The sequence below is a fragment of the Rhinolophus sinicus genome, chromosome X (genome assembly GCF_036562045.2).
Source record: "Rhinolophus sinicus isolate RSC01 chromosome X, ASM3656204v1, whole genome shotgun sequence".
Classification (NCBI taxonomy): domain Eukaryota; kingdom Metazoa; phylum Chordata; class Mammalia; order Chiroptera; family Rhinolophidae; genus Rhinolophus; species Rhinolophus sinicus.
In genome coordinates this window covers 35,895,509-35,920,290 of record NC_133768.1, presented here as the reverse complement: position 1 = coordinate 35,920,290, position 24,782 = coordinate 35,895,509, and the positions used below count along the sequence as shown (strand labels likewise).

At 38.1% G+C, this 24,782-nt stretch overlaps 1 protein-coding gene across 1 annotated transcript in view; it reads left to right on the top strand.

Moving 5' to 3' along the window:
* The window catches only part of MAOB (monoamine oxidase B), a 137,039-nt gene that overhangs the window by 42,021 nt on the left and 70,236 nt on the right, over window positions 1-24,782 (top strand). Inside the window, exons 2-3 of the mRNA XM_019717754.2 lie at window positions 11,372-11,466; window positions 12,668-12,805. Of these exons, the coding sequence (XP_019573313.2) occupies window positions 11,372-11,466; window positions 12,668-12,805 (233 nt within the window). The remainder of the gene's footprint in view (window positions 1-11,371; window positions 11,467-12,667; window positions 12,806-24,782) is intronic.

Below are 24,782 nucleotides of genomic sequence, written 5' to 3'. Positions count from 1 at the left end.
GGTAGGAGGGGCAGAGACGTGAAATAGGCTGGTCCCACATTAATGTGTGGTGGTTGAAAATTGGGAGCGATATCTCGGCCACAGAGGTTCCCTACAAAGGAGTGAGGGACTCCAGCCCCCCACAACAGGCTCCCTAGCCAAGGGGAATGGTGCCAGGAAGAAGAGTGCCCACAACTTCTGGCTGTGAAAAACAGTGGGGATTCTGACTGTCTGGGTGGGATGGAAGGCTGCCAGAAACCCAGGTATCCTCTTAGAGGACCTGTGCAGGCACTCACCCTGGGCTCCAGCAGAGGGACCGTGGTTCTTGGGGTGTCAGAGACATATGGTGAGAGACTGAGTTATATAACTTTGGGGTGAGGACTAGAGGAACAGTTCCCATTTTCCCTGTGTGGGGCCCTCCTTCTGTGCAGCCGGCAGGTGTGTGGCATCTTTCCTGTGTTGAGCTCACCCCCACAGGCCAAATCTGAATCTGATTGGTCTGGTGACCTCTGCTGCTCCACCCTGATGACTCATTGAGAGCCTGCATAACAGTGGTTATAAGGATGCTCAAGGAACTTAGTGAGAACTTCAACAAAGATATAGCAAGCATAAAAAAGGACATAGAAAGCATAAAAAAGAACCAGTCAGAAGTGAAGAATACAGTAACTGAAATGAAAAATGCACGAGATGGAATCACCAGCAGACTAGATGAAGCAGAGTATCAAATCAGCAATTTGGAAGAGAAGGTAGCAGAGAACACTCAATTGGTACTGCAAAAAGAAAAAAGAATCCAAAAAACTGAGGATAGTTGAAAAGACCTCTGGGACAACATCAAGCATAACAACATTCATGTCATATGGGTGCCAGAAGAAGACAGAAACCACAGGATTAAGAATCTATGTGAAGAAATAATGACTGGAAACTTTCCTAACCTAGTGCAGTAAATAGACATACAAGTCCAGGAAGTGCAGAGAGTCCCAAACGAGATGAACCCAAACAGGCCCACACCTAGACACATAATTAAAGTGCAAAGGTTAAATAAAGACAAAGAGAGAATCCTAAAAGCAGCAAGAGAAAATCAGTTAGTTACCTACAAGGGAGCTCCCAAAACTGTTAGCTGATTTCTCAACAGAAACTTTGAAGGCCAGAAGGGATTGGCAGGAAATAGTCATAGTGATGTAAAGCAAGGACCTACAACCCTGGGTACTCTACCCAGCAAAGCTATCATTTAAAATTGAAGGACGGATAAAGAGCTTCCCAGACAAGAAAAAGCTAAAGGAGTTCATCACCACCAAAGCAGTATTACAGGGAGGGACTTCTTTAAGATGGAAAAAAAAGATAAAAAATATGAATAATAAAATGGCAATAACTGAATATCTATGAATAATTGCTTTCAATGTAAGTGGATGAAATGCTCCAATAAAAAACATAGATGGTGAGCACACAATGTGATATATAGATGATGTATTATAGAATTGTAAGGGGGGTGGGGGGTGGGAGATGAGGGTAAGGGGGATCAAATATATGGTGATGGAAGGAGAACTGACTCTGGGTGGTGAACACACAATGGGATTTATAGATGATGTAATACAGAATTGTACACCTGAAATCTATGTAATTTTACTAACAATTGTCACCCCAATAAATTTAAAAAATAAATTATATAAAAAAAGAATTGTACACTTGAAACCTATGTAATTTATTAACCATTGTCACCCCAATAAATTTAGTTAAAAAACGTAGAGTGACTGAATGGACAAGAAAACAAAGCCCTTATTTATGTTGTCTACAAGAAACTCCCTTCAGATTGAAAGACACATACAGACTGAAAGTAAAGGGATGGAAAAAGTTATTTCATGAAAATGCAAACAAGCAAAGAAACAACAACGAAAAAAGTTGGGGTAGCAATACTTATACCAGATGAAATAGATTTTAAAACAAAGGTTATAACAAGAGACAAAGAAACCCCCACTAATCTCACTTCCTGGAATTTACCCGAAGAAACCCAAAATACTACTTTGAGGGGACTGTGCATCTATATGTTTATTGCAGCATTGTTTACAATGGCCAAGATGTGGAGGTAGACTGGGTGTCCATTGATAAAAAAATGGATAAAGAGGAGGTGATAATATATACAGTGGAATATTGCTCATCCAGGGAAGGGAATGGGTTCTTGCCATCTGCATCTACTAGATTTATCGGGGTGATAGATGGCAGGGGATTGGGGGGCATGGTGAAAAAGGTGAAGGGATTCAAAAGTACAAATTGGTTGTTACAAAATAATCATGGGTGTGTAAAATAAAGCATAGGGAATATAGTCAATAATATTGTAATAACTATGTATAGTGCCAGGTGGGTGCTAGACTAGATAGGGGGATCACTTCTTAAATTATATAAATGTCTAATGATATTCTGTACACCTGAAATTAATGTAAAATAATATTGAATGTCTACTGTAACTGGAAAATTAAAAAGGAGGGGAAGGTGAAGGGGAATAAGAGGTTCAAATTTCCAGGTATAAAAATATAAGTCATGGGGTTGTAATGTACAGCATAGGGAATATAGTCAATAATATTGTGATAGCGTGGTACAGTGTCAGATGGTTGCTGGACTTATGGTGATCACTTCTTTAGGTATATAAATGTTGAATAACTATTGTGTACACCTGAAATTTATATAATATTGTATGCTAACTATATTTTTAATAAAAATATTAAAAAAATAAAATTTCCTATGTGTATTGGTTTGCTGGAGCTGCGATAACAAAGAACCACAAATTTGGTGGCTTAAAACAACAGAAACATATTGCCTATAGTCCAGAACTCCAAGATCAAGGTGTGGGCAGGGTTGGTTCCTTCTGACAGTGTGAGGGACAACCTGTATCATGCGTCTCTCCTAGCTTCTGGTAGTTTATTGCAGTCTTTGGCCTTCCTTGGTTTGTAGAAGCATCACCCTGATCTCTGCTTTCATCTTCACTTGATGTTCTCCCTGTGTGCATGTTTGTCTCCAAATTTGCCCTTTGTATAAGTAGACCAGTCATACTGGATTAGGGCCCACCTGAATGACCCTATTTTAACTTACTTACCTCTGTAAAAACCCTATCTCCCAATAAGGTCTCATTCTGAGGTTTTGGGTGTTAGGACTTCAACATACTGAGAATTTGGGAGGGCATAATTCAACCCATAATACCATGCTTCCCAAAAGTACTCATTTGGTTTTCCTTTGGCTAATTTATAGCACATCAGAGGTGGCAACCAACTTTTCCCCTTCTTGGGGCTCCAGCTGTGGTGTTGCCCGCAAGGCTTTCCAGATCCCTGGACTTCTATCTTCAGCCTGCCTTTCCCTGGGCAATCCCACTGCATGTCCTAAAAGAAGAAAGAGAATCTTCCAGTCCTTTTCTTGGTGGGACACTGTCTGTTTCCTTTTCATTTCACCATTTCCCACTTTTCTATAACTCGACTGAGCTTAGTACATCTCCAGCCTCCCAGGAAACTCCCTCTTCAAATACATTATGGTCTCCTTCTTCCTACCCACATGGTGCCTCTCCTGTTAGGCTTTGTTCTCTTCCAGGAGCAGGTCCTGTCTTGGACATCAACTCCTTGATAATGTACAGCCTAAGGACAATGGTAGTGTAGTGCTGTTGAGAATGTTTAATTTGTTGGGGGAAAGAGAAGAGGAATTTTTTTCTTGAGAGGCAAGTTCTGTGACAAACCCACCACCAGTTGTAGCCACACTGATCAAATGTCCCTGTTTCTTTAAGTAGTGTTTCCCAAAATGTGTAAGGAGCCATTTCTGTCTTCAAAAAAAATCACTTCCATCCCCAGTCCTTGAGCAAGATATAGAGACTAAGAAATTATGTAAATGGTATACATAATATGCCCTAATGGAGATATGCAATATATTAATTAAAGGTTCCGACAAGTCCAGCAGAATGGAATCTGGCTTAACGGTTTTTTCCATAATTTTCTAATGAAAATTTTCAAAAGATTGTGCAGTCAACATATATACCTACCAAGTAGATTCTACCATTAAAGATTTTCTCTATTTGCTTTGTTCCATTGTATCCATCCCTCTCTCCATCTATCATTTCCTCTTTTTTTTTTTTTTTTTTTTTTGATGCATTTCAAAGTAAATCACAGACATCAGGACCTTTTGCCTCTAATTACCTCAGCATACCTATCTTTAACCAGCTTTGTTTAAATCAGCATTTCATTGTCCTGCGTGAGCACAAAAACTAGTTTTCATTAACACTTATTGATGTCACCCATATTTCATGCTCCAGAGGGCAGACTTCGGATCAGATGCTTTGGAGTTATAAAGATACCACCTATGTAATGAAATCTCAGCTTACTTAAAATCATTGTCCTGTCTCGTTTAGATTAGTTACATTATCACCTCAATTTATAGATGGGGAAAGTGAGGCCCAGAAAGGTGAGGACTCTTGCTCAAGGTCATACAACCAGGCAGTGGCTTATTAGGCATAGAACTTTTTCTACAGAACAGCAGTGTTCTGCCTTGTCCTTGAACCAGGCTGTGTTTCCCTTCTACTCTGGTCCTTGCACACTGCTGATTGCCTTAGTCTTTTGTTCACAGGGGTGTTTCAGGGGCAAAGTAGAGCTCCTGGGCCAGGCTCTGCACAGGTCTCCCAGAAGATGGAGGGCATCACCAAATGACTCCTTTTTATCTTCATTTCTTCCAGCTACTTGCTACATCTCACGCAGATTTCTTTTCCTTGGCAACACCCACATTTTATCCTCTCCTAGAATTCCTAATTCATCATTTCACTTTTGGTAAAAGGAAATGTTTAAATGGAGAAATATTCAAAGTATTTTACAGTAGGCTTCTGACCCTCTTCAGGCCGTTTGTAACACCCAGCTCTTTCAGAAACTAAGATCTAGGAAGTGGGTGAGCCAAAGGGAGTATAGTATCTCTCCAATTTTATATTCTACCTTGAAGATGTTTGTGATTCTAAAAATCGTGTTGGTAATCCATAGGAGGGCTACTATCATGGGAATGAGATACTGCATCCTCAGATCACAGTCAAGGAAACCATCATGATTATGTTCTATACTTAACCAACAGCATTCTTAAAAAGAGTTTGTTTTTATTTATTTATACAGATTCCATTAAATTCCCAAAAGGATTCAAGGCAGATTTAGTTTAAAAGTTTAATTTTGTGTAACAGTTTAAAAATGGGGAATAGAGCACACAAACTCGAGAAAGACAAAGTTTTCATTTCTGGACTTACACCCTTTTTTCATGGGAGACCATGTTGAGGTAAAGCAAAAACAAATTTTGTCTACCATGATTACAATACACAAAAGATATTCCACCCCTTTCAAACAACAAAGGGTAAAGACAAAAGCTTGGATATGGAACAAAACTCATGATTGCTGACATTTTTGGAAAATGCAATAATTTGCATGTAAAGCATGATGAAGAAACAATTTTTTATGGTTTTAGATGTATTCTGAAAGGCCCTGGAAAGCAATCTCATTCTAGTATGTCAAAGCAGCCGCATCTGGAGAAAGGTTTCTATGGCAACTCATGAAAGCTTGATGTTTTTATCCTTTTCAAGAGCATAAATCATCCTGTGGCCTAAGGCTTTTTTCCTTTATTTTAGAAGCTTTGCCATTTGTTTGTGTGTTATATAGTTCGACTGTCCAAGGAGGCGTGGCATCTATCTTTTTCATATTTGGGGGCAAGATGTGAATAACATAATTCTAGACTTTACTTCTCAATGATCAAAATGATGGTACACACTGGTATGTTTGGTTTATATCATGTATTGTTTTGATTTTCCAAAAAGTTGTGATTGGTGCGTTCTCAGGAAAGACAAGTCAGTTTGTACTTAGGAAGAAGAAATGTTTGGCCAAAGCACCTCTTAATGAATAATAGTTCAGTGGAGCTGTCCTAGAGGGCCTAGTATTGCTCCAAATGCTTTCAGATTTTCCTGTAATGATATGGTCTCAGGGCTTTGAGCCCAGGTGGTTTTTTAATGAATATATTCTTTCCAAGAAAGTTAATCAATAAATATTCTAATTTTTAAACTTGGTACACTTTGAGAATTTTTTTTTAACAACTTAGGTTTTTGTGTGTTATAGAAAGTAATGTGAGTCATGAAAAACACATAAGGACACAGAAACAGAACTGGGTTTTAGCTTTAACTCTGCCATCGCTAGCTGTGTAATACTAAGCAAGCCCTTGAATCTGTCTGAGTTTCCATTTTCTACTATGAAAAATAGGAATAACAATTTCAGCTTCACAGGGTTATTGTTAAGGACTGAATGTGTGTGAATATTGGAAACTGTAGTGCCATATGAATGTAAGTTGGTTATGATTATTGGTTGGCTGGCTTTCTTTCCAGCTCTTGCTCTTGAAAAGGGTATTCTTTATCAGAGGAAATCAGTTCCAGATTGTGTAAATATTTTAGTTTCTTATACTATATTAAATATATTATGTTTATATGAACACCATTGCAGCCATTTATTTATTTATCAACTGAGTAATTAAATGCCATCTTTGTTGAAGTGTATTAAATGAATCCATTCAACAAACATGTAAGTGCCAACTGTGTGTTAGCATTGAGGAGACACAGAATAGCTAATTAAATTCTTATCATTCAGGAAATAAGTTTCTGAATTTCAAGGCCACAGCAGAAGCCGTTTAGGCAGTACCCTGCACAAGGGTGCCCAGCTGAATTGATGAAAGAAAGGGTACAATCCAGTCCACACTCTGCCAGCCAAGCCGTTTGCACCAGGTAGGCTGCATTTATCTGAAGGAAGGATGTCTTTTTAAAATTTATCTGCCAGGAGTGTGGCCGTCTTGTAATTTACACAAAGGCATGGAATGTGCTAGCTGTGGCCCTGATGCTTGCTTGTATGGTCTGTGATGTTCAGTGGAAGGCTTCAGTGTTTCAGTATTTAGTAATGAAGGCAGCTGCTGGGCATGCTTATTATCTGGAGTCAGACTGTCTGGATTCGAATACTGGCTCTGTCACTTGTTAGCTGTGTAACCTTGGGCACATGACTTTGCCTCTCTGTGCCTCACTTTCTGCATCTGACCACTTCACAGAGTTGTTGGGAAGAGAAATAAATTCTTATATAAGAAACACTTAGAATAGAAGCTGGAATATAGTCAGTGCTCCATACTATGTTAGCTGTTTTTACTGATATCTTTACCTGCCTTTCTACTCTGTGTTGAAAGCTCAACAATTAATATCTGAATTCCGCCTACAAATACCACTTTCCTTTAATGAATTAAATTTTACATTGAGGATATTTTTCTTTTTGCCCCAGGCCTTTTTTTGGCGTGTGTTTGTGTTAAAGAACTGAAAAGCATTCTCTTTAGAGACATAAAAGAATTCCAGTTGTTTGATCAGAAGGTCACTAGGTTGTTTCTAGAATTTCCTCATAAAACCATTGCTTTCTCAGAAGTGACCAGAAGGTAATGAGGGCTATTTGCATAGTTTTGTCTTTTTCACCTTTCTGGGAAGGCCTATATAGCTTACCAGGGTGATAGGGTTAGAGATGCTTTGAGGTACAGTGAATTTCACTGTCAATTTTAGTTAACTTTTTTTTTTTAAATTGGGACGAAGTCCTTATGTAATACCGAAGTACAGATATTGCATGTTTTCAAGACAATTAACTTTTCATTTTAAAACATTTTGTTAAAAAGCAGATTTTTGATATGAAGGACATGAAACAGAATGACAAAGCAAAGAATGAGGCAGATGATGATTTTGATTTTTCCCTTCCCTCCAAATCCTAACCTCTCTTAAGATACTTTGAGGAGGCCCCTCCATTAACTGCACTGTGTATTTTACAGTCTCCTACAGCATCTAACTCTTGGCCATTTTCCATGGCACAAAATTGGAAGCATAGACGGCTAATAATGCTATACACCACAGATTTCCAATCTTTAAAATAATTTGGGTGTGTAATCTCAATTGAGGTATCCTAATAATTGAAATAGTCATCACTTTGATGAAACATTTTCTAAGTAAACAGCTCAGGAAGAGAGATGCAATATTTTTATAATTTTATGGCATTAAGCATTAGTCTACTCTTATTCCTGTGTGCCATGCTATGATTATTCATCCAAGGCAGACTCCCTGAGCCAAAATCCTATGGACCCTGTACCATTTGGAAGCAACAAATGAGAGACTCTTATCAGAGGCCTGTCAGGGGCAAATAGGGGCTGCTTCTGAAAGTGGCAAATGATACTTCGTTTGTGAAATATTAATTGATCCTGCATGTTAAACTCAAGTTTAACTAGCTTTTTAAAAGTACAAAGTGATTTTAAGTTTGATCCTAAACTGGTTGCAAAAGTTAAATATCCATTTAAGAGAAGAACTGATATTTTAAGATTCCTATATTTATTTGGAGAGCAGAATGTTTTAAGGCACTTTGCATCAGTGTATCTAGTTATTGTATTTTTAATTTTCCCTTTTTGGTACCAGGGTGGTGGCTAAGAGTTCAGGTTTGGGGCTGAACTCTGACTCAGCCATTTACTAATTATGTAATCCATGGGAGATCAGTGAATGTCTCTAATCCTCCCTTTCTTTCGTTTTAAAATGAGGATAATCATACCTGTCAGCATTATGGTGAAGATCGGAAGTGCTTTGTGTGTAAAGCACTTCACACAGAGCAAAGCAAGTGCTCAATGCTTTCTGATGGTAGCTATTATTATTGTGGATATTTTCTTTTCTTTTCTTTTCTTTTAACTATTATTGCATCGTGTCAGGAAATGATTGCTTAAATGTTTAAACAGTGCCGATAACATTGTCTAGTGTTTTAGGGCAAATGTATTTCTGCTACTTTATGATTTTTTTGGCAATAGTATCGTATTTTAAAGTTCCCAGACTTACTAGAGAATGCACTATCTCTCATATTTATGTTTTATGGCAAAATGTGTTAAAACTTCCAAACAACCGACATAGAAATAAACTCTTGGGGTGGCTCTCAGTCAAACTATCAGTCCTTTCACCAGTTATCACTGAGGAATCCCTTGAGAGCTACTTCTTAACAATGTTAATCATGTCATAACCACACCAGAACTCCTCAGATTCTCGGGTACTCTAACATCCCCTCCTAAATTGCAGTGACTTCCCTAAGCCACTGATATTTGGCCAATTATTTTTCAAATCAGTTTTTGTCAGTTGATGTCTAACAAGCATTTTAAATACCCCCCTGTGAACGTTAGTGAGACAAATTGTGAGATATTTCCAATATTCTCTTATATTTCTCTATTTAAAGGTATTTTTGCTATTTTTCTGTTTATGATTTTTTAAGGCACATGAGCATATACAACTCTATTTAATGGTTCGATGAAACCCTGGCTTGTTTTAATAGCTGTTTATGTTTAGTATCAAATACTATTGGGTAACTGCCCTTACTAAAAGACAGTACCCTTTGTGAAATATAAAATGGTAGTGTATATGAGTGATGTTGTATTTCATTCTGAAACCTTTTGTTTAAGGCTCAGCATTGCAGTGTGTCTGTCTGAAGTCCCTGATAACAGCTGTTGCCATGGCTGCATCTTATTTCATTTTTCATTTGTTGAACCGATGCTTGATAAGAGAAATGTCTTTGAATTGTCTGCAATTTTGAATCTAAATAGAAGTGTTTTCTCTCCTTTTTTTTCCTTCTGGAGGTAAAATTAGGAAACTGGAGTTAAAATTCCAAGCCCTGTATTCCTAAGTAAGGGTTATGCAATGCTCGTGCACACTGTGTCGGGGACTGTGGACTTTGGGACCCTTACCCTGCCACTAACTGAAAAGCTCTGGCCCCACCCTCAAGGACAGGGAGCAGATTATGGATTAACTTAAATAAAGAAATGTCAAATCAGTCTCTTTAAAAAATGGGTTTCTTCTTTTAGGTTAGCTGATAGGTGGTGAATGCAGCCTCGGCTTTCCATTATGGCTTTTACAGTGGGTTCATGTCTTATGTTCCATGAATTGTTATCAATCCACAAGATACAAGTATGTTTTAAAAACACATTGATCAAATAAAGTGAAAAATATCTTTTGAAATGTAATTTCTCCCTGAAGCAAAAATTGAGATATGTGGTCTACAAAGAGAATGGCTCTGAGAGACCATTGGAAAGCAATACTCATAGTGGTTATAAATACTGACACTGGAGCAAAATGTCCAGGCTTTGAAGAACTTATATGACCTTAGACAGCTCTCTGCTTCATTTCCTCAGCCATAAAGTAGGAATATCAATAGTACCTTTCCTCAGTGGGTTGCTGTGAGATTCACTGAATTAATATATTAAAATCTTTAGAACAGCTTCTCAAATGTAGTAAGCACTATGTGACCACTTTTATAGGAATCTTTTTTTTCACATTAGTGGGCTCTAAAAGTCCCAGAACTATTATTTTTGAAAGACAAGATAGAGGCTGTTTCATTTATCTGTAAGGCACATCTTGGCATTTCCTTGATTTTGTTTGGTCTCATAAAAGCAAATGAGTAAGGTGATTGGAACTGGGAAAATTCAGTTTATCATTCAGAGCGTCAGAGTTCTGTTGTCTGAGAAAACTCTTACTAAACCCTGTAAGAGTGGTTTTAAAGATGCAGGCTTTTAAGACCTCTAAGATCAAAAACTACATCGAGGATGAACTTAGGCCATACATGACCTCTATACTAAGCTTTGTACCTTGTCAAAACTCAATGGGTAAAGTTTATTGTATGTAAATTTATCTCAATAAAGCTGTTTTTTAGAAAGCTAAATTTATGGTGGTAAGCATGTAGTAGGCATTCATTAGGTATTTTTGACTACATTAATAATTAAATGGATGAATGAATGGAGTAATTTCATTCTTCAGCGATGGGTCACATGCAGAATTAGGACTTAGAAGGGGGTCAAATTGTATGTCCTTGGTTTTGAAACTTTCCATCAACCTCTAAAAGTCCACTATAACTATAAATCCTAGGTCCTCTCACATGCTTTGATGGACCACTCTCCCCCCAATTTACTTGTTTTTCAGATTTACCTTGTTAATGAAGTCAGTGGTTATACCTGGTCTTGTGTCTGTTGGGACTTATACATTTCTCTTAAATGTGGCCTTCATCTGTGTTGTCTGATGTATAATCATGCAATTTAGTCCTTAAAGATAGACATTTTTATATAGTGACCAAAGCTGTTTTTTAAGATTTGAGATATTTACCAAAAATAAAATCCCTTTTGTTCTTTCTACAAACAGTAGCTGGTTTCTTAGACTTGGAATTTGGACCTCTGTTCAAAACCCCTAGCCACTGTAAGTTAAACATAACAGTAGACCATGTGTGTGAGCCAACATGGACTTTTCTCATTGGCTGTCAGCATGAGGAGCTTACCTGGAGTCCCTATAAGGTGTTAGATTCTGATTTCCTATTGTATTTTCTCCCAGGTATGGCAGCAGCCAAACTTCTGCATGATAATGGCCTGAATGTGGCTGTTCTGGAAGCCCGGGACCGTGTGGGAGGCAGGACTTACACCATTAGGGTAAGACATTAAGGATAAGGTGGAGAAACATGGGACTAAAGCTGAGTTTTTCCTTTTTCTTGCTGAAAGTCTTGAATTCCATTAGACTCTTCCTGAAAGAAAATTACTCTGAAACATTTTCTGCAACCTCTTTCCTAATTTTTTTCCTTTTCAACTCTTTCTTCTGTTCCTTTTCTCTTCTAACTGTATGACACTTGGCACTTGCCAAGTGAATAAAACAAAGATCTCCGCCCTTGTGAAACTTACGTTCTTTTTGGGGGTGGGAGAGCTAGACAATAAAAAAACAAAAACAAACAAACAAACAAAAAAGAAAAAAGGGCCTTCTCTGGCATCTCTAATAGATACCCAGTTATGCTTGGACACGTTCAGACATCGGGAGGCTTTTCTACTCACTTCTTGGTCAAAGGTTGGTCCTTAGTCACTGGATGTGATGCTGATTCAAAACCATATAGATCATATGGTAATTCAAGACAAACAAACAAACAAAAATTCAGTCACAGACAACAGTTTAATGATTACCAGAGGGTAAGGCGAGATGGTAGAAGAGGGTAAAGCATCAAATACTTGTATATGGTGATGGAAGGAGAATTGCCTTTGGGTGATGAACACACAATATATAGATGATGTATTATAGAATTGTGCACTTGAAACCTATGTAATTTTACCAACCAATGTCACCCCAGTAAATTTAAATAAAAAACCATATAGAAAACTTGCTATTGAACATAAGAACTATTTCAGAGTTTCAAATTATGATCAAATATTCCCTGATGTTATCTTTTAAACATGGAATAGCAAACCACATAAGAAGTGATCATTTACTTTCTTGCCTTTCTTCTAGCATTAGGTGCCTAAAAATTAGCCTTAAGTACTAAGTAAAGAGAAATTCACCAATAATTCATAGCTTATAAACTCAAGGCACTAAAAACAAACCATGTTGTGGTACATGGTGAATGATGGGGTTCAGAAGTCTCCTGCTTATACAAAGTTCAATCAATTTGGCCTTAAATTAAGAAATGATTTAATAACTGTTAAGTTGCATAAATGGAGTTGAGAACAGAATCCAGTTTTACATGGATACACCTCAAGATGTGTCTCCAACCTGTGAAATGCCAATTTGCTTATTTTAGGATTCTCTTTTTTAATTTAGGAATAACATTTTCACAGCTATTTGTTTTTATTTTTTTCCATGGAAAAACAGAACCAAATGGTTAAATATGTGGACCTTGGAGGATCCTATGTTGGACCAACCCAGAATCGTATCTTAAGATTAGCTAAGGAGCTAGGATTGGAGACCTACAAAGTGAATGAAGTAGAGTGCTTGATCCACCACGTAAAGGTAAGCCTGGGCCAGCCTTTGAAGGATTTGAAGGCTACTCCATGAGTATTCCCAGATCATTCTCTCATGTGAATGATGCCTATGTATTTTATAAGTGTATTTCAGCCACTCTGAGAATTTTTTTCACTGTTATCAAGTGGAATTAGGTGAGAATTCTAATCCTATTCGGGAAGGTAATTGATGAAGTAGTGTTGGCCATTGAATAAAAAGTTAAACAAAACTAATAGAGCAAAAACACTTGTGATTAATTTATTAAATACCTCTGGCTATTTCATGTGATATGAAAGCTTGTGTATGGTTTTATAAATGCTGTCCTAGACATCACATTATACAAAGTATTTGCAATATGTCTAATGTACTATTTTGAACTTGTATCGTTGTGTTCTATATATCAGTTAATGTTACTCTCCTTTAGAGATTTACATAAAAGTGGTTCAAACCCCAAATTTCATTGTTTTTTGAGGAAGCTCCATTGATCTCCACAAGATTTCTGTGAGTTTATTAGGTCTTTCACATTCCCATGATCACTTGTGGTTTATAGTTCCTGATTCCACAACACCTATGCTCATTCGTGTCTCATGGCCTGTGACTCTTCTTTCTTTTTCTCTATGCCAACCTGGGTTCAAACTCACCTCTTTGTCGTGATTTTCCTCAGACCACCCCAAGCATTTATGTGCAACAGACTTGACTGAAATTTTGAGCAATGGGGAGAGCGGGGAAGAGGAAGGGAAGTTAATTGCAGAAACACAAACAGTCGAATTGAGTATTGGGCATTCTAATTCTAATAGGCCCTTAGACCTATGCGTCCCTGGGGACTTCTCACTGGTCACATTTCTCTGTGGATTCCAGTCTCCCACCATGTTGCTGGCCTTCAGATTCCTATCACATCTCCCTGATCCTGTTTTTCCAACATTGTTATCTTGGTCCAGAAGTCACTGATGTTCTCTGACAAGCAGAGTCACCTACTCTCGCACCCTCCCCCTGAATCCCACAGAAGAACTGGTGGAAGTTTTGAATTTCCGTCTTTTCTCTCTTCCTCACTTGCCTTCTTAGGTTGAAGTAAGCAATATAAAGACATATTCCTCACTGGTAGAAGTCATCCCCTTAGAAGACAGAAGAAACTAGGAACAGTCAGTTTGATTCACATAACAATTTGACACACATATTTGTGAGTGATAATATCAAGAAGGATAAATAACAGACTGTTCATTATGAATCATATAATAAAACAGGAAATAAACATCTATCTAATTTGGCATAATTCAGGTGAAAGATTTTCTTAATTAATACATAGATGTTTTGGTTGAACTTCAGATGTTGTTTTATAAGACTTTTCGCTTTGCTTCCACATGTGTCTAGCAGAAAAAGAGACACCTCATTTAGAAATGAAAATGTAGCATGGTGGTAGTGCAATTTGTTGAACATCAATCAGCAGCACTTAATAAACATCCTTCATTGGGTTCCTTGCACTTAAATGTAGGTCACATTGACTGATTTCTTCTGTCTTCCTTGTCCTAATGTGTTAAGACTTACAGAGACTTAATTCCCTGAACACTGGGATCCTTTTTCATTTTTCCAGACAAAGGAGATGACTAGAGATTATATTCATTTTTCTATCTTTGTGTGTGCAGCGTTTCTTGGCAGTCAGGAGCTATGTTCAGGATGTTTGTTTTTCTGGTAATCTTACGGCTGACATTAAGTTCCTTGTTTAAAAGAGATCGCTTACAGTCATCAATTATGAAAATGATGTTACACAATATGTTTTCAGAGTTATGGCCAAATGTGCTGCTTTTTTAGATTATTTCAAATAATGTATGTGCAGTTACAAAAATACAGGTAATTAAGCAGTATCTCTAACTTGGTGCCAACAGTGCTCTTCATAAAACTTAAAATATATGTTATTGCTTTTTAATTATTACAAAAGTAAAGCATATTTATTGTAAAAATATAATTACAAAATGTGGGTAAGGACAAACTGAAAAAACCCTCCATAATCCTATCTAGGGAAAATCACTCTAAAACATTCTCTTGGTTCACAGATTTTTTCCATATTCCTGTATTGCTATCTTCTGACCTCTGCTGGAGGAAATGAGACATATCATGCACTTAAAAATACTGCATTCATATGCATATGTATATGTATACATGTTTGATATACTAACTTGCTAACTCTAATGAATTCTCACTAATGACACAATTGTAACACTAATGAGGATATGAAACAAAGGTTTTTTTCAATCTTTTTTTATTATTATTTTATTATTATTTTTTAAATTTATTGGGGTGACAATTGTTAGTAAAATTACATAGATTTCAGGTGTACAATTCTGTATTACATCACCTATAAATCCCATTGTGTGTTCACCACCCAGAGTCAGTTCTCCTTCCATCACCATATATTTGATCCCCTTTACCCTCATCTCCCATCCCCCACCCCCCTTACCCTCTGGTAACCACTAAACTATTGTCTGTGTCTATGAGTTTTTGTTTCTCATTTGTTTGTCTTGTTCTTTTGTTGTTTTTGGTTTATATACCACATATCAGTGAAATCATGTGGTTCTCTGCTTTTCCTGTCTGACTTATTTCACTTAGCATCATACTCTCAAGATCCACCCATGTTGTCACAAATGTTCCTAAATCATCTTTTCTTACCGCCGAATAGTATTCCATTGTGTATATATACCACAACTTCTTTATCCATTCATCTATCGAAGGACATTTTGGTTGTTTCCATGTCTTGGCCACAGTAAACAAAGCTGCAATGAACATTGGAGCACACGTGTCTTTATGAATAAATGTTTTCAGATATTTTGGGTAGATACCCAGGAGAGGGATTGCTGGGTCATATGGCAATTCTATTCGTAATTTTTTGAGGAATGTCCACACTGCCTTCCATAATGGCTGCACCAGTCTGCATTCCCACCAACAGTGTATGAGGGTTCCTTTTTCTCCACAGCCTCTCCAACACTTGTTACTATTTGTCTTGTTGATGATAGCCATTCTGAATGGGGTGAGGTGATAGCTCATTGTGGTTTTTATTTGCATTTCTCTGATGATTACCCCAAAGGAAGGGTATCTTTCTCAAGAAATGATGACTCCCCACATGTCCAGTTCCCTGGTAGTTGTTGGGGAAATGGTCTGCTGATAGATAGGTGTGTTCATGCCAGATACATAACAGAAAACCCTTGGTGTGCTGTGATGTGTAATCTTCTTTACTGTCTGTCTCTGATCTGTTAGGAATGTTTATATCTACTGACTGGCATTCATTTTTAGTGCTACTATAGATCTGTCTTATGTTGCTAAAATGTGAATAAACCTTGTTGGTGAATAAAAGATTTGATACCAGGCTATATTGAGATTTAATTATCAGTGGGAAAAAATTATCACTGCAGCTCAAATCTGTATAATTTAGAAGGTGTTTCCTCACTTCTGAAACAGTGATACAGCCATTAGTGCTTAACAATTTGTTAAGCATCTACTGAAGTTTTTAATCTGTTTTACAAATAGTCATGCTAATTTCTGCTAGTATAATTCAGAAGGTAGCTATTTAGATGCCTTGGAAGAAACTTGCTAAAATTGTTCCTTTTTTAGAGACTATCTCATAATTAAAAAGACAAAAAGTAAAAACGTCTTAAGGAACTTTGCTATGTGTTGACTTATGCCTTTTTTATCTTATGTGTGCTTGTGTGTATACATACATGCACACATGTGTGTGGCTGTTTTGTTGTTTGGTTTTTGTTCTTTGGGGTTTTTACTTTGAAAAAGTTGGATAAAATTCTGAAGTTTGGTACAATTTAGACTATTAGCAAATAAAGTTTCTCTGTCTCAGAAGCTTTTATCAGTCTAAATTTGGAACTAAATCTAGTCAAAGTATGCGTGAAACTGCTTTAGGCCTGAAGGCTGAACTGTTAAGAGGTTGGTAAATTTAAAAATGTAGTGTGACTAAATATTAAGAGTTCACGCTGTAGTGTGACTAAGTAGTGTGACGAAATATTAAGAATTTCATGCTGATAATAATTTCCAAACTTCAGTTATCTGGAGAAACTGAGAAAAAAAAAGGTGCTCTGGTATTAGTCTGCTTCCCATTGGGCAGAAGCCAAGCTCATTGTCAAAGTCATTTTTGTGTTGTATGTGGTCAGCCTCAATGCTTCAAGAGGCATCTGAGTAAGGAGACATCTCAAATATATTGCCTACTTATTGCCACTGTTACTGCTATTACTCAAACAACCTCATGGAAGAGGCAGCATTTGGTACTGCCCCTAAATTTGTTGAGAACTCTGAAATCCAGTAAAAAAAAAAAAACAGTACACAGAAAGCACATAAAGAGAGAGATCCAAGATAGCAGAGTAGATAAACATTGTGCCTGCATCCTTCCATGAACACATTAAAATTACAACTAAAACAGAACAGTCAACCTGGAGAACCATCTGAATTCTAGCCGAACAGAAGTCCTAATACTAAAAATATAAAGAAGAAGCCACGTGGAAACTTGTAGAAGGGGCAGAGACACAGAAGGGGCCCAAAACCTCCCTGTGGTGGTTGAGAATCAGGAGGGATATCTCAGGCATGGAAATACCCCCCTGAGGAGTGAGGGGACCCCCAACCCCCCTACTCCAAGCTCCCCAGCTGGGAATACTGGTGCTGGGAAGAGGAGCCACAACAACATCTGACTGTGAGAAACAGTGGGGATTCTGACCATGCCGGTGACACAGAAGGCTGTGGGAAACTCAGATGTTCTCTTAAATGGCCCATGCACAGACTCACTCACTCGCAGGCACTCATCTTGGGCTCTAGTGAAGGGATGGTGAATCAGAAGGCATCAGAGACACACAGGGTAGCAGACAGGTGTGTGGCTTCTGGAGAGGACTGGAGGACAGTTGGTATTTTCCCTGTGTGAGGTCCTCCCCCCATGCAGCTGGCAGGCAGGCGCCCTCTTTCTTGTGTTGAACCCATCCCCACCACAGCCAAATCTGAATCTGATTGGCCTGGTGAGCTCTGGGGCTCTGCCCTGCTGACTCACTGGGACCCCACACCACCGAACTCCCCCAATGCCAGAGACACTTTCTGCATGAGCAGCCAGCCCTGCCCACATTGCACTCTTTCTTGGAAATCTGTCAAAGTCTGGCAGGCCACCAGTGGAGAGCAACTGGCCTTGGTGTGTTCTGAGACTTTTACTGAGTGACTCCAGCTTCAGAACTGGCACCAAACCAGAATTTACATTAAGCTGGTGACCACAACTCTTCCCATTCTAGTGACTGCCTGGGACATTGTCTCACCCAACTCACACACTCCACAAGGCTTTATCAGCAGCTGAACCTAAAGGGAGCCAGCAGGTGGCAGCTGGCCTTGGGGCATCCTGGCTTTTTGCAGAGCTACCCCAGGATTAGTAGTGGTGGCTGACATCCTTGGTTCATAGCGTGGACTCTCCCACACCCCTCCATGTTTAGCACAGTCAGCAAACAACCATGGATCACTTTGTAGCTCCTATCAGGCAGTCCCTGAATAGTCACAGGTGGTGGGTCACCTGGGCCTACACTGGAGACCCTCCAAAGAGGGCCCCAAACCAACATACTTGGAACTTGGCTTCAGACCACATCAGAACACTGCCCAATTAGCCCCATAAGTGGCACACACAAAGGGTGGTCTCAACAGGCACCAGAGCCTGCTGGGATGAATCCTGCTCAGTGGGATAAGCCACCTGCACAGCAGCCTGTAAGCTGTAGATGGGGCCAAACCCCACAGCCAGTAAGCCTGAGCATGAATCCCACCCATTGACATGCCAATAGCAATCGAGACTCAACTATAACAGGAGGGCACCCACAACTCACACAAGGGACATTCCTGGAACACCGGAGCAGGTGACCAAGGAGACTGTGCCACTGGGCCCCACAGGAAATCTACTACATAAGGCCACCCAGCCAATACTGGGAGACAGACTTGAGCTACCTAATACATAGAAACAAGCACAGAGAGGCAGCCAAAATGAGGACTCAAAGAAATGTGTTCCAAATGAAAGAACAGGAAAAAACTCCAGAAAAAGAACTAAATAAAATGGAGGTAAGGAACCTACCAGAGACAGAGTTCAAAACAATGGTTATAAGGATGCTCAGGGAACTTAATGAGAACTTCAACAAAGAGATTGCAAGCATAAAAAAGGACACAGAAACCACAAAAAAGAACCAGTCAGAAGTGAAGAAGACAATAACTGGAATGAAGAATGCACTAGAAGGAATCACCAGCAGACTAAATGAAGCAGAGGATCAAATCAGCAATTTGGAGGACAAGGTAGTCGAAAACACCCAAGTAGATCATTAAAAATAAAAAATTCCCCCCAAAATGAGGATAGTTTAAGAGACCTCTGGGACAACATCAAGTGTAACAGCATTCACATCATAGGGGTGACAGAAGGAGAAGAGAGAAAGCAAATGATTGAGAAGCTATTTGAAGAACTGACTGACAACTTTCCTAACCTGGTGAAGGAAATAGACATACAAGTCCAGGAAGTGCAGAGAGTCCCAAACAAGATGAACCCAAACAGGCCCACACCTAGACACATTATAATTAAAATGGCAAAGGTTAAAGACAAATAATTCTAAAAGCAGCAAGAGAAAAGTGGTTAGTTACCTACAAGGGAGCTCCCACAGAATGTTAGCTGATTTCTCAACAGAAACTTTGCAGGTCAGAAGAGATTGGCGCAAAACATTCAATGTGATGAAAAGCAAGGACCTACAACCAAGACCACTCTACCCAGCAAAGCTGTCATTTAAAATTGAAGGATAGATACAGACCTTCCCTGGCAAGAAAAAGCTAAAAGAGTTAATCACCACCAAACCAGTATTACAAGGAATGTTAAAGGGACTTCTTTAAGATGAAAAAAAATCAAAATTATGAATAAAATGGCAATAGCTACATATCTATCAACAATTCCTTTCAATGTAAATGGATTAAATGCTCCAATCAGAAGACATAGGATGGCTGGATGGATAAGAAAGCAAAACCCTTACATGTGCTGCCTGTAAGAGACTCACTTCAGATTGAAAGACACACACAGACAGAAAGTAAAGGGATAGAAAAAGATATTTCATGATAATAGAAACAAAAACCAAAAACCAAAAACCTGGAATAGCAATACTTATACAGACAAAATAGACTTTAAAACAAAGGCTGTAAGAAGAGACAATGAAGGACCCAGTAATCCCACTTCTGGATATTTATCCGAAGAAACCCACAATGCTACTTCGAAGGGTCGTGTGCATTCATATGTTTATTGCAGCATTGTTTACAATGGCCAAGATTTGGAGGCAGCCTGGGTGTCCATCAATGGATGAATGGATAAAGAAGAGGTGGTATATATATATACAAGGAATAACGCTCAGCCATGGAAGGGAATAGGTTCTTGCCATCTGCAGTGACATGGATGGACCTGGAGGTTATTGTATTGAGTGGCGTATATCAGACAAAGACATATGCAATGTGATTTTGCTTATATGTAGAATCCCAGAACAAAATTAACAAACAAAACAGGAACAAACTCATAGATACAGAGAACATTTTGATAGTTGACAGATGGGGGTTGGGGGGGTTGGGAGTATGGGTGAAAAAAGGGGAAGAGATTAAGAAGTACAAATTAGTTGTTACAAAGTAGTTATGGGGATGTGGGGTATAGCATAAGGAATATAGTCAATAATATTGTAATAACTATGTATGGTGTTAGATGGATACTAGATTTTTTTGGATGATAGATGGGAGGGGGTTGGAGGCACGGTGAAAATGGTGAAGGGATTAAGAATTACAAATTGGTAGTTACAGAATAGTCATGGGGATGTAAAATAAAGCATAGGGAATATAGTCAATGATATGTTACCCACCTAGAACTATACGTAGTTATTACTAGACTTGTCGGGGGAATCACTTCTTAAATTATATAAATGTCTAACCACTATGCTGTACACCTGAAATTAATATAAATAATATTGAATGCCAACTGTAATTGAAAATAATTAAAAAGGGAAGAAACGGTGAAGGGGAATAAGAAGTCCAAATTTCCAGTATAAAACAAATAAGGAATATAATCAATGATATTGTGATAGCCTTGTATAGAGTCAGATGGTTGCTGGACTTATCATGGTGATCACTTCTTTAGGTATATAAATGTTGAATAACTGTGGTGTACCCCTGAGTATAATATAACATTGTGTGTTAGCTATATTTTTAATAAAAATCTTAAAAAAAACAAATGAAAGAAAGAAAAGAAAGGAAGGAGCGCATAGAGGCAGAGAGTGGTGGAAACTAGATCTCCATCTACAAGATCAGTTCAGTGAATTTCTTGGAAGAGATCACAGGCATTAAAGTGTTTCTCAGTATTGGGGAACAGCAACAAAATTGGAGCCAAAATATTGAGAAATAAAATATTAGAACTATCATTACATTAAATGGAAACTGTCCTGTCATGCAGGACCCCAACATCTCCTGAAATCAGCAGACCAGAATGTCCAGTCTTCTTAAGGCTCCAAACCCCTTTTCCATGACTCTACCTCCAATGTTATTAATCCAGGGAAGCCTGGCTCAAAGTCTAGGGTGCACTTGCTTCCTTCATGATGACAGAAATCTCCAGGAACAGGTTAGACAAATGCTTGTATTGCACCCAGAAACAGCTGCCCATTTCACATGAACTTCACACAAGCCACACAGAGCTCACTAGCTCCGACAGTCTGCCCTAGTTGAGATAAGTGAGCTTCATGAACCTTCTCTTCCACCCCCACCCATTTCATTTCTTATTTGTTGGAAACAAATATGTCTTATTATCATGGGAGATTTTTTTTCCCCAAAAAATATGGAGGACAGTAATTTCCTCTTTAAAAAGTGAAACCCATTTGTCTAGTAATCATTCTGAAACTTATGTTAAGTTATTCTGGAAACCAAAGTACTCATTTGTGTTCTTTAGAAAATAAGGCAGATTTTTGGCATGTAATAATTTGCTGAAAATTATGCCTTCAACAGCTGGATTTGGAACAATATTTTGGGATATGAGATAAACTTATTCTAAGTCTCCAAGGTTTCCATTTGAAACTTTAAATATGATAAAATCTGTAAACATATCTTCTGTACAAATATATGCACACATCTGGATAAACTTAACAGTGAATAGAGTTGTAGGTAACACAGAGTTAATTTTAAATTACGCTGGAAGTGGAGGGTAGAGAAAGAATGTATAGAATTCAGTTACAATGGTAAAACTCACTAAAGGAAATAGGCCTGTTAAATCTTGTGCAACATTTTACAGCATCTATACTGTGTTATCATGGGGTATTGCCAAGTAGTCCAAAGGAGATGCAATGAGAAGGGCCCAGCTCACCAAAGGATGGTGACTAATAAAGGCGACCATGTAACAGGTCAACTAACTTCAGCGGCCTTCAGTACCGAGGGATTGGTAGGAGGTACAAGATGGCCTGAAGTGTGTTAACCCCCCTTTCCACCCGCTGCCTACAGAAAGGCTTAGACATGATTTCTAGTCTGTTGACCACAGAGCCGATGCCTTTCTCTTGGCTTCTGCTGCAACCAGAAAATAATAACAATGGTAACATCAGTCTGGTATGGATATCTAGAACCTACCAAATGCTTTCACACATGGTATCTTATTTGGGCCTCACAAATGTAAGTCCCAAGTAACTGAAAGTTATTTGGTTGTGAATTAGAAGTTTTATCCCCATTTAACAGATGAGAACATAAAGGCTATACACAGATTAATTGTATATGGCAGGAAGCGATGGGGTCAGAGCATGAATTGAGGTCTTCGGGTTCCAAGAAATTACCATAAAGAGCTAATGTCCCTTGGATGGGAGGCTTTCTGTCATTTCCTTCTGAGCCCCAGCAATTGGCTTGCCTCCCTATCTTCCTGCCAAACTTACACTATCACATCTTGGAAAAATCCAGTTTAAGATTCTCCTTTCTTTAAAATTTTCCATAATTGACTACAGTTATTCCACTGGCTCTTTCCCAAGCCCTGTATCTTCCTCATTTTCCTAATTATACTTAGTAAAAACCTGTTTGGAAGTAAAATGAATAATATTCTGTTATTTGTACTTCAACATTATATATACATATACATATACAGCATATTTTTTTATATTTCACATTCTTGGATTTCCATTTTTATACTTTCACATAAAGCAAGTTTTTAGGTCTGCTTTTTCACTTATAAATATTTCACAAATGTTTTTCAATATCATTAAAAGTTCTTTGTAGGTACCATTTTAAATGGATAAATAATATTCTGTCATAAGAACACTCTGTAATATAGTGGATATTTTGCCAATTAGTTACTATTAATTAAGCATCTACCCTCTATTCCAGTCATTCAGCATGTGTTGTACATCTAATATAGGTTACTACTATGCAAGACTCCGGGCTTAATAATTTAATTTGAAACAATTTGTTTTAAGAATTTTTTTAAATTTATTGGGGTGACAATTGTTAGTAAAATTACATAGATTTCAGGTGTACAATTCTGTATTACATCATCTATAAATCCCATTGTGTGTTCACCACCCAGAGTCAGTTCTCCTTCCAGCACCATATATTCGATCCCCCTTACCCTCATCTCCCACCCCCCACCCCCCTTACCCTCTGGTAACCACTAAACTATTGTCTGTGTCTATGAGTTTTTGTTTCTCATTTGTTTGTCTTGTTCTTTTGTTGTTTTTCATTTATATACCACATATCAGTGAAATCATATGGTTCTCTGCTTTTTCTGTCTCACTTATTTCGCTTAGCAGTATACTCTCAAGATCCATCCATGTTGTCACAAATGTTCCCATATCATCTTTTCTTACCGCCGAATAGTATTCCATTGTGTATATACACCACTACTTCTTTATCCATTCATCTATCGAAGGACATTTTGGTTGTTTCCATGTCTTGGCCACCGTAAACAAAGCTGCAATGAACATTGGAGCACACGTGTCTTTATGTATAAATGTTTTCAGAATTTTGGGTAGATACCCAGGAGAGGGATTGCTGGGTCATATGGTAATTGTATTCGTAATTTTTTGAGGAACCTCCACACTCTCCTGTACACCTGAAGCTGAAGCTGAACAATAATGAATGTCAACAACAATATATATATATATATATATATATATATATATATATATATATATATATATATATATTTACAAGAAGTGGAGTACAGCATTAGGAATAGAGGCAGTGGAAATGTAATGGCTGTGTGCGATGTCATAGGGGTAGTAGATGGGGGGAGAGGGGTTATCACTGTGTAAGGGATATAAATGATAAATATTTAACTATTACATTGTTTTGTACACCTGAAACTAATAAAAAAAGTAAAATAAAAAGCTCTCCTAAGTTTACAGGGAGATTCCATGTCCTTAAGATTTTCATGAATGAGGCAGCCAGCAAGTTGGAATTAAATGAGGTTGAGATGGTCAGAGATGCTCCCATAGAGAATGCTTTGAACACTTCTCAAAACCTTGAATGGCATTGCTAAATAAATTTAAGGGGATAACTTTATGGAGATGGTAAATACTTCTCATATAGCATCATTAAAGTTATTAAATTGTCCCTGACTATGACTTCACTTAAGGGAAACGATAGAAATTGGCTCAAAGTGCTATAAATTATGATTGTCTTAAAATATAGTTTGGGAAAAGTCCCACAGTAATGATCTGTAGAGAAGATAAGCCTATAGTTCAGTGGAAGAAATTTATTTACTCATTTCATCTTTTCAGCACACACGCTCCATGCAGAACCCTGAACAAAAGGGCTGCAGAGTGATCTGGAGCCTTTTACTGCTGACATTTACTGTTTCCCCTTTGTTAAGTTGGCAAATGTTAAGGGCAGCTGCTACAGACAGCGTCTAGTCAGTCACATGCAAAGAAAGAAAAAAATCTCAACTCATAATAACCTATAATTTAGGCTCTCACGTTGAACCAAACATCCATGTGCATTGTGGCCACTG